General features: G+C 47.5%; 1 protein-coding gene across 1 annotated transcript in view; it reads right to left on the bottom strand.

Moving 5' to 3' along the window:
• Positions 1 to 4,658: 4,658 nt before the first annotated feature.
• Positions 4,659 to 14,038, bottom strand: part of nfil3-4 (nuclear factor, interleukin 3 regulated, member 4) — a 29,508-nt gene continuing 20,128 nt past the window's right edge. Inside the window, exon 2 of the mRNA XM_066696053.1 lies at positions 4,659 to 6,830. Within this exon, the coding sequence (XP_066552150.1) occupies positions 5,360 to 6,319 (960 nt within the window). The 5' untranslated portion in view covers positions 6,320 to 6,830 and the 3' untranslated portion in view covers positions 4,659 to 5,359. The remainder of the gene's footprint in view (positions 6,831 to 14,038) is intronic.

Raw genomic sequence — 14,038 nt, 5'->3', positions numbered from 1 at the left:
ACTGTGGGGCCAGGCTGTAGTCCCTCTGCAGGCTGTGGTGGCACTCCAGCTTGTGATGCTGTAGTTTGCCTTTGTGCCATTTTCTAACATATTAAGTTATGTTCAGGCTCAGGCTGGTGTGTCTCCAGTCTCTCAGACACTGTGCCAGGGAGCTGAGGGCATTCTGTGTGGGATTGGTCTCTTGACTCTGCTCTGCAGTGCTGTGTGGCAGTTGGAGAGCATTATGCTCCTACTTTGACATTTACAACAGACGAGAGATCGTGTGGGAAGGACAAACTGAGCACCTCTAATTATAGCCTCCCAGGGCCAGGTGAAATGGTCTTGTACTTTCTAATTTAGCTAATCAGTTAGCACCCGAGTCAGCCACAGCACTGTCAAATCACAGCTGAGCATATGTACAAAGCCTCTGTTTGGCCCCTAACACAGTGTGTGAGAGTTTTCCTTTCCTTTCCCGTTTCTTTGCTGCCCTTTTGGTGTGGATGTGGGTCAGAGGTGAACTCTGACATCACGGTAGCCTCACGTTAATCATTCCAGGAGAGGATGACATCAGCGGCCCTACTTCACAGGAAGAGAGAGATAGAGAGGGGGGGAGAGAGCCTGGGGGAGGTGCTGCTTTGTTGCAGAGCTGGAGGCAGCAGGGCAATGCTGTATGGAAAGCAGATGACTAGGACAGAACGGTCTGAAAACATTGCAGAAAACGCTTCACTACAGCGAACCGTGGCCAACCTTTACAAAACACTCTCCCACACAAAGCCCTTGACAAGCCTGTGTTGTGCTCTCACTGGAGTGACCCAGACATCCCTCTGCAGCCGAAGAGTGAGAGAGTGTGTGGGGCTCCTGTCAGTGCACAGTCACGCAGGCTCTGTTCAGCTCCTCTGATGCTGCACTATTCTCTTCCTGAGGATGTGGCACACCGCTATGAAAAGACAGAAAGACATTTTTATCTTTGTTTTTCTCTTTATTTTTTATTTATATTTCTCCTTCTCTCTCTGTAGCCCCAGTGAATCGAAAGAGAGAGAGAGAGAAAGAGAGAGACAGAGAGGGAGGGAGGGAGGAGAGCGTGACTCGTTTGTGGTGAACCAGGAAACAGGACTGTCTTCCAGCTCACACACCTGGTTCAGGTGAGGTTATTATAGTGCACCGACACACACACATGCCAGTCTTCTCAACCAGTGTAACTCGGCGCACACAATAAATGTGCTGGTAAAAAAAGAAAAGAAAGACATGGCAGGATTGATCAAGCTACCAGAATTACATGGCCAAGTCATGACATTGACATGCCTTCCACGGAAAGTCTGATGCACAGTCTGATTGCCCACCCTATGGCCCACAGTCTCTTTTATGGCCTACCCCCTGGCAACCAGGATGACATGGAAACAAGACCAGGGTCAAGAGAGTGGGGGTGGGGGACTGTGGTATATCTGGCGTCATGCACAAAGAGCCCCCCATGTATGAATCAGGAAGGTGGGAGGCTGGTGTGGTTGATTTTGTCCACCACATGTTCTCATCTCTTGGGGTGGGGATGTGTCAGGACAGTGGGCTGGTTTGAGGTCACCTCTGAGTCACTGAGTGTGAAAAACTGCACAATCTTCCCCCTCCCCATTCCCGTACCCTTCCCCCCCCACACCTTCTTCTCTGACCACTGAGAGACCCCGAGTGAGTGGAACATGAGTCACTCTCCGAGTCGCACTGTCACACTCTTTACCTCTCTCCAAAAGCTCGCTTCCCTTCATGTCTTGAATTAATGTGCAAATAAAGAACTCAAAATCATTCCTGTGTCTCCTAACCATGTCTGAGAACCCCCCCTCCCCCAACCCTGTCCCTTTTTTTTTGGCAATATACCTTAATGTACACTAAATCTGCAATCATCTTTGAATTGGAAGGACTGGTCAGTGTAGAACAGGGAACATGAGGCTGTGTTGAGCAATGTAAGATCTCAATAATCTGCTAATATCTGTGCATCGCAGCTGAAGTCCTGCATGTGTCTGACGGTGAAGTCGAGTGTGTATCTGTGGTTTGTGTAGGACTGTAGGTCAGGTTATCAGGTGGTCAGTGTGGTGCGTGGAGCAGCCTCTCTCAGAGACCTGGGTTGGGGGGGAATGATAGCGATCAGCTGTCAGAGAGTGGCTTTGTTCCTCTTGACCACACACTGCCAGATACACGTCCTCGCTGCCTGCAGAGACACCCACCCACTGCAGTCCTGCAGCACTGGCTCCCGGTGGCGCACAGCACAGCTTTAACCTCTATGGATGTTGTGAGCGCGTAGAGTGGCGTACATTCTCTCCAATTGTGCACGACTTACTACTCATTAGACAGTTAAAAAGGTAATGTGAAGGACATCTTAAGTTAAAGTAGAACTCCACCGAAATGCCATAGTTTCTCAACTACATTTTTTGACTGAACACCAACTTGCTCTCAACACCATAGCTTCAAAAAATGTAGTTACTCTTCTTCAGTCTTCTCGTTTCTGTCAGCAACCAGATCAAAAGAAAGAGCCGGGATTCCCCTTTTGGAGAACGCATGTGTGCAGTTTGCACACCACTGTAGCCTACACTACAGTCCCTCGAATAAAATAATCATGTAAATAATAGCGACAGTTCTGGTTGGTGAAATAAACTTTTTATGACTACAAACCGATGGTTCTTTCTGAAAAATATCGTGATGGGGCCATCGAACGTGCATTCAATGTTAGTTTTATTGATTTACGTGACTTTTCTGATTTGCCCCATTGACTTCCAGCAAACCAGCTCCAGAGTTAGCACCCCTGTGGGCCTATTTCTCAGTGAAAAAGCAAAAGATGTAGGGGTCCTGTGGGAATCGGGCACCTGTGTGTCAAGTGGCACTGATTCGTGCAGACGAGGGGTTAACGATCAAGACATACAGCAGTTTCACCTCTCTCAGTGGAACGCTGAAAACGCATGTGTGCAGTTAATGTATTTAGGATGATGCTTTAAAAAAAAATGAATCAAAGGAAACGTTTATCAAAGAGAATGAAAGCGTGCTGATGTCAGTGCCTCCGCTGTTTCTGGGAGCACTTGCTCTAGGAATGCAATAAAGCAGCAAGTTCAGAATCAGTCTAGTTTCTTTTCTCTGGCTGACGACAGCATGATGGGAGCCGTCGGCGTTTGACGCACGCTCACGTCAGGCCAGGCTTGGCCCTGTTGCACACTCATCTCTAAAGAGCTGCTTACCTCACCTTGACGCCACTCTCCGTCACTACTGCTGTGGCCCATCAGACTGGCGCGGTCCTGACGACCATTGACACATTCCCAGGGAAACACCGCTAGCGCACTCATGCCAGCAAAAACGAAACAATCTCCAATCCTGGAAGAACACGCGTGCATACAAACACACACACTGGTGGAGATTGGTGTCACAGATTACACACAAACATGTTTCCGGAGCACAGCCATACTGGTGTTAATCTTACAGGGCTGGAGCTTCCAGTTTTACTGCTGTTTTAAGCCCACATGCCATAAGCCATAAATTAGGCTGAACATGTGGTGATACGGCACTGTGTCACTGCTGGTTTAATCCCAGTTCAGGGTTATGTGGACGTGTGTTTCCTAATTATATAACCTGCTGTCTTTCTCACGGCCTTTGTTGTTTTTGTTTTTCTGCACTGCCTCTCTCCCTGAGCAAAGGCTGTCATACTACAGGTTCATACAGTGTTTGTGTGTGTGTGTTTGTTTTATATGCAGCATTTGTGTGTATCTCTGTAAAGTTTGGTTTTACATAGTGCGTGTTGTGTGTGTGTGTGTGTGTGTGTGTGTGTTCTCGTGTCTCTGCAGTGTGTTTGTTTGAAGAATGGTTGACAGCTCTGTGGTTTTCTCTTGTGGCTCATTTACCAGCAGCGTGGTGGGGGTGGGGTGGGGCGGGGACTGGGGGCTTGCTGATGTGTTTGACTCGTGTATCCAGTGTGTTGCAGCTGGATCTTGATGGTGCGCAGCCAGTCTTGAGCTCATCCTTGATTGAACTAATGAGCTGTGTTGGTGGTGTTTTATTTCAGTTTAAATATATCAGCTGCATTGAACAGTTGAAAGCACTTTTTGGAAAATTTGGAATCGTTTTGTACCAGTGAAGCAATTCAGAACTGGTGGTGGTGGTGGGGAATTGAGGAAAAATACATGCATTGCCATTCTGTCACTTTTAACCTGGAACTCGAGGGGAATTTTAGAGTTTTATTTATAGTCAACAGTGTCACGTGACTTATTATGTGAAATGTTTTAAAAATCTACTTATATATGGGGTTTGGGGGGGAGAAAGAGGGAGTGGTAAATCTTTTAAAATGTATTATGAACGTTAAATGTCCCAGGAGCTTGAGCATGTGACGGCTACAAGAGCTTGACAGAGATATATAGCAAGACCTGGGGAAAGACTGGAGAATGAAAAACCTTTTGAGCTAACACAGTACAGGCACATGCTCACACACACCCTCAAACACTCAGTCACACATGCTCACACGCACACACACACACACACACACACACACACACACACACACCTACCTTCACACGCATACACGCACGCACGCGCACACACTCGTGCACACATAGACATAGGAACATGTACACATGCGCACAAAATCACAATATTGGAGGGAAAATCATTGACATCAATGGGTTTTTATTATTTAATGATTTAATGAAATACAGTATATAACTCACAGTATGTTTTATGAACCCTGAGATGGCATTGCTCTCCAACAACTGTACAATCCCTGAGTTGTGTACAGCGGGTGAATGGAGGGTGCTATATATCTCATACAGAGGCAGAGATATTTGGATGCCTTGAATTAACTGAGCTCGGCTTCTACTAATGCCGTAGGTCGATTAGGGGAGGAAAGGGGGCGGGGGGCAAGCGAGCCGTTTCGTCCTTTGTTTGAGCGGAAAGATAAGTAATGCCTGAATGTTTTACGGCCAGGACCTGGGGGAGTCTGGGCCGCCCTCCTTCCACAAGAGACACAAAAAAAAAATCAACAACAACAAAGAAACAGAATTGAGATAACATGTGACTGTCGGCACCTATGGAAGAATGACAGAATCATGTAAACAACGGAGGAGCTGCCCTGAGCTGTGAATGGACTGTCAGTGCATGACAGCCTTGTTGGGCACTTAGTCTGTTGACTAATACTGGTACTGGTCTTTCACTCACTTCCTCTCTGGGATTTTCCTTTTTTTTCCCTAGTCCTCTGAAAATTAGATTAGATTAGCAATTTTGATACATATCTTGCATGATGGCCAGTGTAGGCTGGTGTGTGCACTGGTTTCAGGTCACAGAAGGTCATGTGAAGTAGCTAAGATCTGTCCGTCAGATAGGAGCACAGAAGCTACCTTGATGGTCACATGACCAGCGTGGGTCAGTCGGACACACAGAGTCTATCTATGGCCTCAGTCGGAGACGCGGCAGCCTTGCCCCTGTGCCTCTCCACCGCGGCTGCCTCGCTGTCCGAGTCGGCCTTCTCTCGGGGGACACGCGTCTTCAGCCTCAGTTTATGTGGCAAGGCCATCTTGGGGTCAGCCTCGGAGGGAGCCGGAACCTGCTGCTCTGCCTCCTCGTCGCTGGCCGCTTTCGAGGCTGGGTGGAGCTGAGGTCGGGGCGGGCAGGGCCAGTGCATGGGGGAGGAGGCCCGGCGAGGGGCAGGGTGCAGGGGTGGGGGAAGAGGAGCCAGCGGTGGTGGAAGCAGAGGGGGAGGGGTGGATGGGAACGTCGGGTACTTGTAATTGTATCCCGCTCCCAGCGTGCTGCGCGTCGGGGTGAAGGCAGAGCCGTTGCGGCGTTGGATGGTGGGGGGGTCGTGGTAGGAGTGTGATGGTGCGGGAGCAGCCTCCCCCTGGCTGGAGCCCGAGTCGCTGCACCGCCTGCCCCAGTATATCTCCCTCCCGCCCATGCTGTCGGCCAGGGAGGGCGGGCTGTGCTGTGGTGGGGGCAGCGAGCGCAGCTGCAGCAGGGTGTGCTGGTGGGAGGCGTAGGTGGCGGGGCTCAGCAGGCCAAAGCGCAGTTTGAGGGCTAGCAGCTCGGCGCGCAGTCTGACGTTCTCCTCACTTAGCGCCAGCAGCCGGCTCTCCAGCACGAAGTCGTTGACGCGCCGCTTCTCCCTCGAGCGCTTGGCCGCCTCGTTGTTCTTGCGCCGCTTCTCCCAGTAGCTGGCGTCCTTCTTCTCATCCGGCATGAACTCCCGCTTGCGGCGAGACGACAGCGCCAGGCTGACCCCGGGTCCCATGCTGCCTCCACCGGCCAGGCAGGACCCAGACTGCTGCTCTGCCCCGGGCAAGAGCACATCCTCACTCAGCAGCGGCAGGGTGAAGGGCCCGTCCATTGGAGGAGACGTAGGCAAGCGCGTGTGTGTGTGTGGGAGTGGGAGTGGTATAGTTAAAATTGCTACAGGCTCTCACTTCAACAGGTGTGTGAGCTTCACAAGTTCTAAAAAAATTAAAATAATTTTGGGGCAACTTGATGATGGCTTAGGTCCCCTTCTGCAGCTTGTCTGTAAAGGCAGACAAAGACTGTGCAAAGGAGGGCATAATGCCAGTGTTTACGAGGGCCTGTCCGGCTTTTGCAAAAATTGAGCTCCAGTCCTGGGGTCGCCTCAGTGTTGCTTAGCAGCGGCTGTAGCCATGACAGCAGGGGTCAGTGTTCCCATGGGCAGTGTGGACAGTCTGTGTCAGGAGCTGTAGAGAGCACGGCATGGCATCGCTGGTGGTCTTCTCCTCGGTCACGGCCTCCACCTGTGGACACCTTCTCGCATGGAAACAGGGACCCGCTCTGCTCCCGCCTCCCGGTGTGGGTGTGGCTGGCACCTCAGTTACTGCACCCTTGTTCCTCCATACCTACGGGTGCCAAGAATAATGAGATGTAAACATTAAAGCTAGGAGACATGGTGAAAATACCTTGAATGAAGAGCAGGTAAAACCACCAGGAAACAGCAGTTCATATTAAATGAAGTAGTGTGTGTGTGTGTGTGTGTATATATTTATATATATTGCATGACAGGATGTCCCTGGTGCATATGTACTTATTTGCAGCCTGTGTTAAAAAAAATGTCACACAGCAGTTCCACAAATAGTTTAGGGACTGTTTGAGGTTCCAGCACCTCAGTGAGCATAAGAGATGGCAGAGACGGTACAGAGGCAGTAGCTCAGTGCCAGAGAAGGGTGAGTGGGCTGCAGCTCACTGGCAGAACACATCCAGAGCAGCTTTCCCTCGGCCAGGGGAAGCCCAGAGAAGTACAGTCCCACACAGTGTGAGGTACAGCCCTGGGGAGAGGAATACTTTGCTCTGCGTTAGTGCATGTGGTTATGAGGAAAACACACCAAAAATACCCTGAAAACTTGTGAATAACCATATACAAAAAAAAATCCCAACAGTTTTTATTTCTCTCTCTCGTCTCTAATCTTCATGACAAAGACACTGGTCCTCGCGGTAGTGCATGTCCTGTAGCAACAGAACAACAAGCTCACATTAGAGGAATGCTTGCGTGTGGATGTGATTTTGTGGAATTTTTATTTTTAATTTTTTTTGCAGTTCACTTTTCCTCCCTTGGTTATTGGCTTTTCTGTGTGTGACAGTTTTATGATTCTCATTAAGATTATATAAGTTAATATCATCAGTTTGGGCGAGAGGACCGCTGAGCAAGGCTGTAACAGACACCTCTCACATGACCGATTAACTTATTATAAATCACACACATGACGATTAGACACACAAATATCTTTACAGTGGGAAAAAAACAACAACACATTTTTGTTAAATTTATCAATCCCCCCCATTTTGTCTCCGTCTAAAAATGTATTGGTTCCTGGACATGCTGTGCCTGATATGTGTTGTGGTTTAATGCTGGTTAAACAAAATTAAACTATTAAAGACAAATGTACATCCTGTGACATTTGCAGCACTCGCAGGAAGTGTTCCGAAACGTCGCTGGTAACTGAAGAATTTTAAATTCCTGGTAATTCCATCAACGGGATGACGTTTCTACACAAGATGAAAGGAATAGGAATGTTTGGAAATGCTGCTCTGTGATTGGCTGGCTTCTCACATGTGAGAGTCAGAATGGCATGGGATTTTTTGTGTCATTCATACTGAGTTTGCATGGAGGAGATTGTATAGATTGTTGTTATTACAAGGCAATATAGATGTCTTTATTATTAATGAAGATTAGATTTGCAGTTGATGGGGACCAACAAAGACAATCTGTGTTTGTGTTCAGATTGAGTTTTTGTAGCACAGCACAGTTTCCAGTGTTGCAGCAGCAGACTGAGCACTGCTGTGGAGATTTCTCTGAGTGGGCGTCAGGCGCTGTTGGAAGAGGCAGGTGCATGCTCAACCCCCGCGGCTGTGGTCACTGCTCAGATGCCCGGGGCTCAGCCCTGCCTCTTTCATGTGCTGTGAGATCAGTGAAGGGGAGCTGCTGGTTCACCTGGCCATTGTGGCACAGGTGCATGCCGCTGCCCAGGTGCACGCCACTGCCCAGGTGCACGCCACTGCCTGCACCTGCCTCACGTGTGCAGAGGAGACCGAGACGAATGTTGCTGTGATGTAATCATGGTGCAAACCCCACGGTCTATGAGTCGAATAGCTGCTTTTCAAACCTACAGACTCGGTCGCCTCCTGCAAGAAGTTTCCACTGCGCGCCAGGGACGAGTGCGCTGCTGTGTCTCCCTGCCGGGCCCCGGAGGTGATGGCACAGTGATCACCCCCTGGGCTCATGAGAGCAGTTATGGGCATTTTAAACTCATCCCCAGCTCTTTCGCTGCATTAGCTGCCCAGATTGCTGAGCAGAGATTGCAGTGTGGGTGTGGGTGTGCGAAGCGTTGATGGCTGAGTCGGGATGCGGGCTGGAGGACGCCTGCCTCGTCTCATCCTCCCCGAAACTGCACAGAGGCTGTAGCGGTGAGATGATTAGTAACTGCCTCTTCCAGATGGGGGTTAAGGAAGGCAGGGGGAAGCAATTGGACTTTTTATCTTGTTCAAACAAAACAACCCCAAAAAACAACCAAAATTAATCCCTGACACCCAACTCTCGAGAAATTAAATCTGACAGGAAATGGAAAGAAGCTCACACTATGTGAATGTTCCATTCTCACCTCTCTCTCTCTCTCTCTCTCTCTCTCTCTCTCTCTCCCCCACACTGAAGCACTGCACTGTCAAATACTGTCTTTCTCTCCCACTTAAATCAGAGCTTTTTTGAATCAATGCTAAAATACTATAATTTCGTCTTTTCCTCCTTTAATAAAACCCTCTCTCCCTCTGACTGTTTACACTGTACTCTTTCTTCCTTATTATCTTTTTCTCTGCCTTTCCGAAGACAAACCTCTTGACTCTTTCCAGTACTCTGACATCTGTATTTTTCTAAACATGACCCAAAAGAACCCCTCCTACCCATCTCCCTCTCCAATTCAAATCCCTCTCAAATCCTTACTCGCTACACCCTTCTGCGTTCCGTGTCCGCTTCTCTCTTATCCTTCGATTGTGGGGTTCCTCTTAGCGGGGTCCCCGTGTCGGTGCAGTCAGGTGCTGTTCAGTCCCAGAACCCTTGTCTTTAGGCCCCTTGATGTTCGACACAGACTGTTCGACGCACTGAGAGACCCACACAGACAGACTCGCTCGCATCAGCGTGAATTCCCCTGCCTGGTTCTGTGGGTGAAACTGGACACCTCCATGTCTAGACGGGCTGACAGAGACAGCTAGAGAAGGAGAGTGAGTGATTTCACAACCCTGCGATCTTCTCCTCTCTGTCTAATAAACGCAAGCTCTTCGCAACTTCTAAGAACAATCGGAAGAATAAAAGAAAGCACACCAGAAAAACAAGCTGTCTCAGGTTGCTTTCCTTTCGTTCTCTCTCTCTGTCTCTCTCACTCTCTCTGTGAGCGATATCTGTCAGTTTGACGTCTGTCTGTGGCCACGTCGAGAAGATGCGCTGCCTCCACACACCCTCTGCGTGGTCTCGTTCAGTTTATAAGACACTCAGAAATAGTAAGACTGAGAAGAAGAATAAACCAAGTGAGAAACTAAAATAATATTTACAAAACCCCAACAATTTAATGCAGTCTAGGAAATCCTCTTTTTATTTTTGTATTTTTTATTTTATACTGTTTGGAACATCCCATTGCATGTACTCTGGGGGGTGTATTTCAATAAACTGCACTTCTCTACTATGAATATCTTCTACCCTGTGGGCTGTGGTCTGCAGTGAGCAGGACCTTTGGCAGGTAGCTCTCAGGAAGCCCTGTTTGTGTTGAGATGCAGCAGTGTAGTAGGACCGTCAATACTAGCAGTTGTTGACACTTTTGTGTCATGAAACAGAACGTGGAAAATGCCTCTTCAGCCAGTCTCTGCGCTGAAAGCCTCAATATGCTGAAAGATCTGTGGCAGCAAAATGTTTTCTGCTAACATTTGCAATTTTGTTTGCTTTTTAAAATGTTTTGCTTCTACTCAACCCAGGTCTGCTTTAACCTGGGGCTGAGCACCTGCTCTGGGAGGCACGGTGATTCCGGCTGCACAGCAGTTTGTTCCACTTCAGGTTTTTGTTGTCCTGAAGCTAGAGAAGAGTCAATCAAATATGTGCCTTTTGAAAGCAGAATGTGTGTTTGGACAAGTGCACGAATGAGAACGAACGCAGGTTTCCTTTCAATCGCGAGGGTGACAGACACTAAGGGCAAAGTGTTGTATAATCGCGACTGCACGCCTCCCTCTTTGAGAATTTGACCAGCTGAATTGACACTGAAATGCTGTCATGTTGCGGTGGTATGTGTGTGCGTCTCAGGAGTCAGTGCGATGGGAGTGAGTTCTCAGGGTGCCCTGACAATTCACTGTGGACTGATGCATCGGGCACAGGCCTCCCTGGGGAAGAGGAAGTGGGACACACAGGCAGAGCTGCCGACCCCCCCCCCCCCCCCACTGCTTTAAAACCCTGTGCCAGCATAAATACCCCCTCAGCCCCCACCCACCACACACATACAAATAAAAACAAAGATCTACAGATTACAAAATGTGCTTACCTTTTAGATGTGTTTTAAAAATAAAGCACACAGATAAACCGATCTCTCTCAAACACTGATGAGATCAGTCTGAGAACTTAGAAGGTACACTGATCTGTGACACAGATTTTGTGCATTGTGCAGGGTTTTGGAGCGCAGCGCATAGCCGTGGAACAGCAGGGTTCTGCTCAGAGCTGGAGCAAAGAAAAATGCTTTGCGCTTTAACTTAAATAACAAATAAATAAAACTAAATATGAAATGTTATTTTCACATTCCACATATATTGTTATTTTCAGTTGAATCTGCCTTTGGCTTTATTTTGTGCATTTGGTTTGCTTTTCTCCCAAGGTTGCTGGTCTGACTTCTTGCCGTGTTCAGCAATATTTTTCTAAATTTACCGACCGTTGCCTCTTTGTGGTAACCTGTACTAATCTGAAATCCTGTGATCTGTGTCAGGTATTTTTTATGTAGGCTATGTTTCTATACGTTTTAAGAAAATGCTTTGGTTAAATATATCGGTTAATAAATATAAAGTTCAGTGTCAGGTCTATTTTTCTTTATTCTTATCTAGATTATTTAAAATATTAGATCAGTCTTTTTACCACTATGGGGGCTGTATGTGTCAGGTGTGAACCCCCAAATGTTGCCCACCAGCCGCCACTGGCTCCTTCAGGGTCTCTGTTTTCTATCTTCACGGCGTTCAAGCATTGGATGGATTTAGTGCAGGTGGGAAAAAAAGTCAGAATTAAGTTTCAAATAGAAATAATTAATCTGTCACAAAGCGGTGATATCCTTTTTTTGAATTTAATTATTATACGGTTAATTTGTTAATTTGAGCTGGAGTGCGTTGCGGAGCTGGAGCAGCCACATAACGGGCCAATATATAACCGCTTAACCCAAGGGCCCATCAAGTTACTGTACTGTGCAGTAACTACGCCAGAAATCGATGGGTTGCCGGGTGACTGACAGCACAACGTAGGAATGAGTGTGTATTTATTTATTTTCTTTGCAGATACCATCAGATCTGGGCAGTGTTCACACCCCTGTTGTTTTGTTTGTTGGCTCGTTTGCTTGCTTGCTTGCTTGTTTTCCTACAAAGAAAAGCTGCCACATTGACAGGTTTGCAGGGGCATCCTTCCCATGCAGGAATATGCAGAAGCCAGCCTCCACGTAGTGCGGGTGATGAGTTTGGCCCGTCTTCCTCCCTGATGTCATTCACACAACCTGGTGTTGAATCTGTCGCCACTGAAAGGAGTGGTTGTGTGGCCGGCTTCTCTCCATTTCAGTTTATCAATACAAACAAAAACTGTGAATTCACATCCTGCGTTAGTTGTTGTTTTTTGGTTCCGTACAAGTTGCAGCATAGGATGAGTCCACAGCTTTGAACAGTTTGCTGATTACAAAATACTTGTGAGCGTGTGTGTCTGTGTGCTTGTTTGTTGGTACTGTAACTACGCAGTTCCTTAACGTTTTTCTACATTTTTAGGTTTTTCTTTCACCTCTGCTGACAATTTCCAAGATTTGCAATTCACATATCTATATCCCATAAATGTTTCTGTGCATATATATAACCCAAAGGTTCTATGGTTCCTCTTATCTGTTGCAATGCATGACATCTTATTGGGGGGAAATCAGGTGACAAAGACTCAACATACATGGACCTGTAAAAAGATAGATCTAAATCCCGAGGAGGGTCTTGAATAGCAAAACGCTGATCTGTGTTAGCATATATGTACATTTATACTGAGGCGGGACAGTGCCCTGTCTAGATTTCAAATATATTCTCTTTGTATTACTGTTGCAGCAAGATTTGGTAAGCTCCGGGTAGGCCAAGTTCAGTACAGTGTGTGTAGCTGATAAATAAATAAATGTTTTTAATCAAAGGCCATTTACGGAACAGAAGACAAACACCAGAAGTCGGATGATAAGGTTTGGGGTACTGTAGAAACCTCACTGACATCATGTTGTTGCCCAGCAACCAAAGGGAGTAATGTTCTGTATGATAAGTGTTCTTTAGAAAAACTTTAGACGATACTTCCCCATAATTATTCAAATTAAATCGGGCCCTTAGTGTTCCTTTTCTATTGAAGGAGTACAGTTCTCCTTATATCACTATCTATAGTCTTAATTAAGACATACGGTTTGGATTGTGCAAATCTTGTGTGATCTTTTAACACCTGTGGAAAATTGTCTGATGAATCGCTGTAACCATAGCCTGTACTAGAATGCCAACATGCAGTCTCCAGGTGTGAATCAGAGAACCTCACATTTACCTTGAAAATCTCGGGCCTTTAAAACACTTTTAAAATCGCCGTTGTTCGTCTGAAAGAACCAGTAGTCAGATCATCTTAATAGAATAATTACACTCGCACACGCACACACACACACACACATACTCACGTACAAAACATAGCACTTGCTAAAGGCTCAGGGGTTGCGGAGACTGATTATTTGAGCTTTAAAATGCAGGCTGCTGCATGCAGTCTTACTGTAATTACACTCCCACAGTCAACCTGACTTAACCTTGCCATATCAAACCTGCTAGACTATGAAAACATATTTCAAGCGGTGGCAGTGATGCTGTCAGACTAACGGTCAGGTTGGAACGTGGGGGGTAGGTGGGGGTAGGTGGGGGTGGGGGGGGTGGGGGGGGTGGGAGCGCGGATAACGAACGCAGAAGCAGCAGAAGGGCTCGAGTGCTGGGTTCCTGCCTCCTGCTCCTTTGATGGTGACACCTGCGCGCACCTCCCGAGACCCGACACAGATAACGGCCGGTCACTCAGGCGGCTGCCTCGCTCTCGATCACGGGCCAAGGTCATCAAACGGCTCGAGCAAGGGCAAAGGTGAACAAGCCAAAAACAAACAGTGCCAGAGCTCGACAGCAGGGTGTGTTATGAGTTTACAGTGGCTTTGACTGTCTTTGCAGCGAGCTGTGCGTAAACGCGATTTCTTTCTCTCTCTCTCTCTGTCTCTCTCCTTTTGTCTTTCTCTTCTTTCACCTTCAGCCTCTTCCATTGATCCCAGGCTGCTCTTCAGCTTGACCACATCCTCTATGTTGT

This window comes from Amia ocellicauda, chromosome 22, assembly GCF_036373705.1.
Source record: "Amia ocellicauda isolate fAmiCal2 chromosome 22, fAmiCal2.hap1, whole genome shotgun sequence".
NCBI lineage: Eukaryota > Metazoa > Chordata > Actinopteri > Amiiformes > Amiidae > Amia > Amia ocellicauda.
The sequence above is the reverse complement of the archived record's forward strand: the minus strand, read 5'-3'. Positions and strand labels throughout refer to the sequence as shown.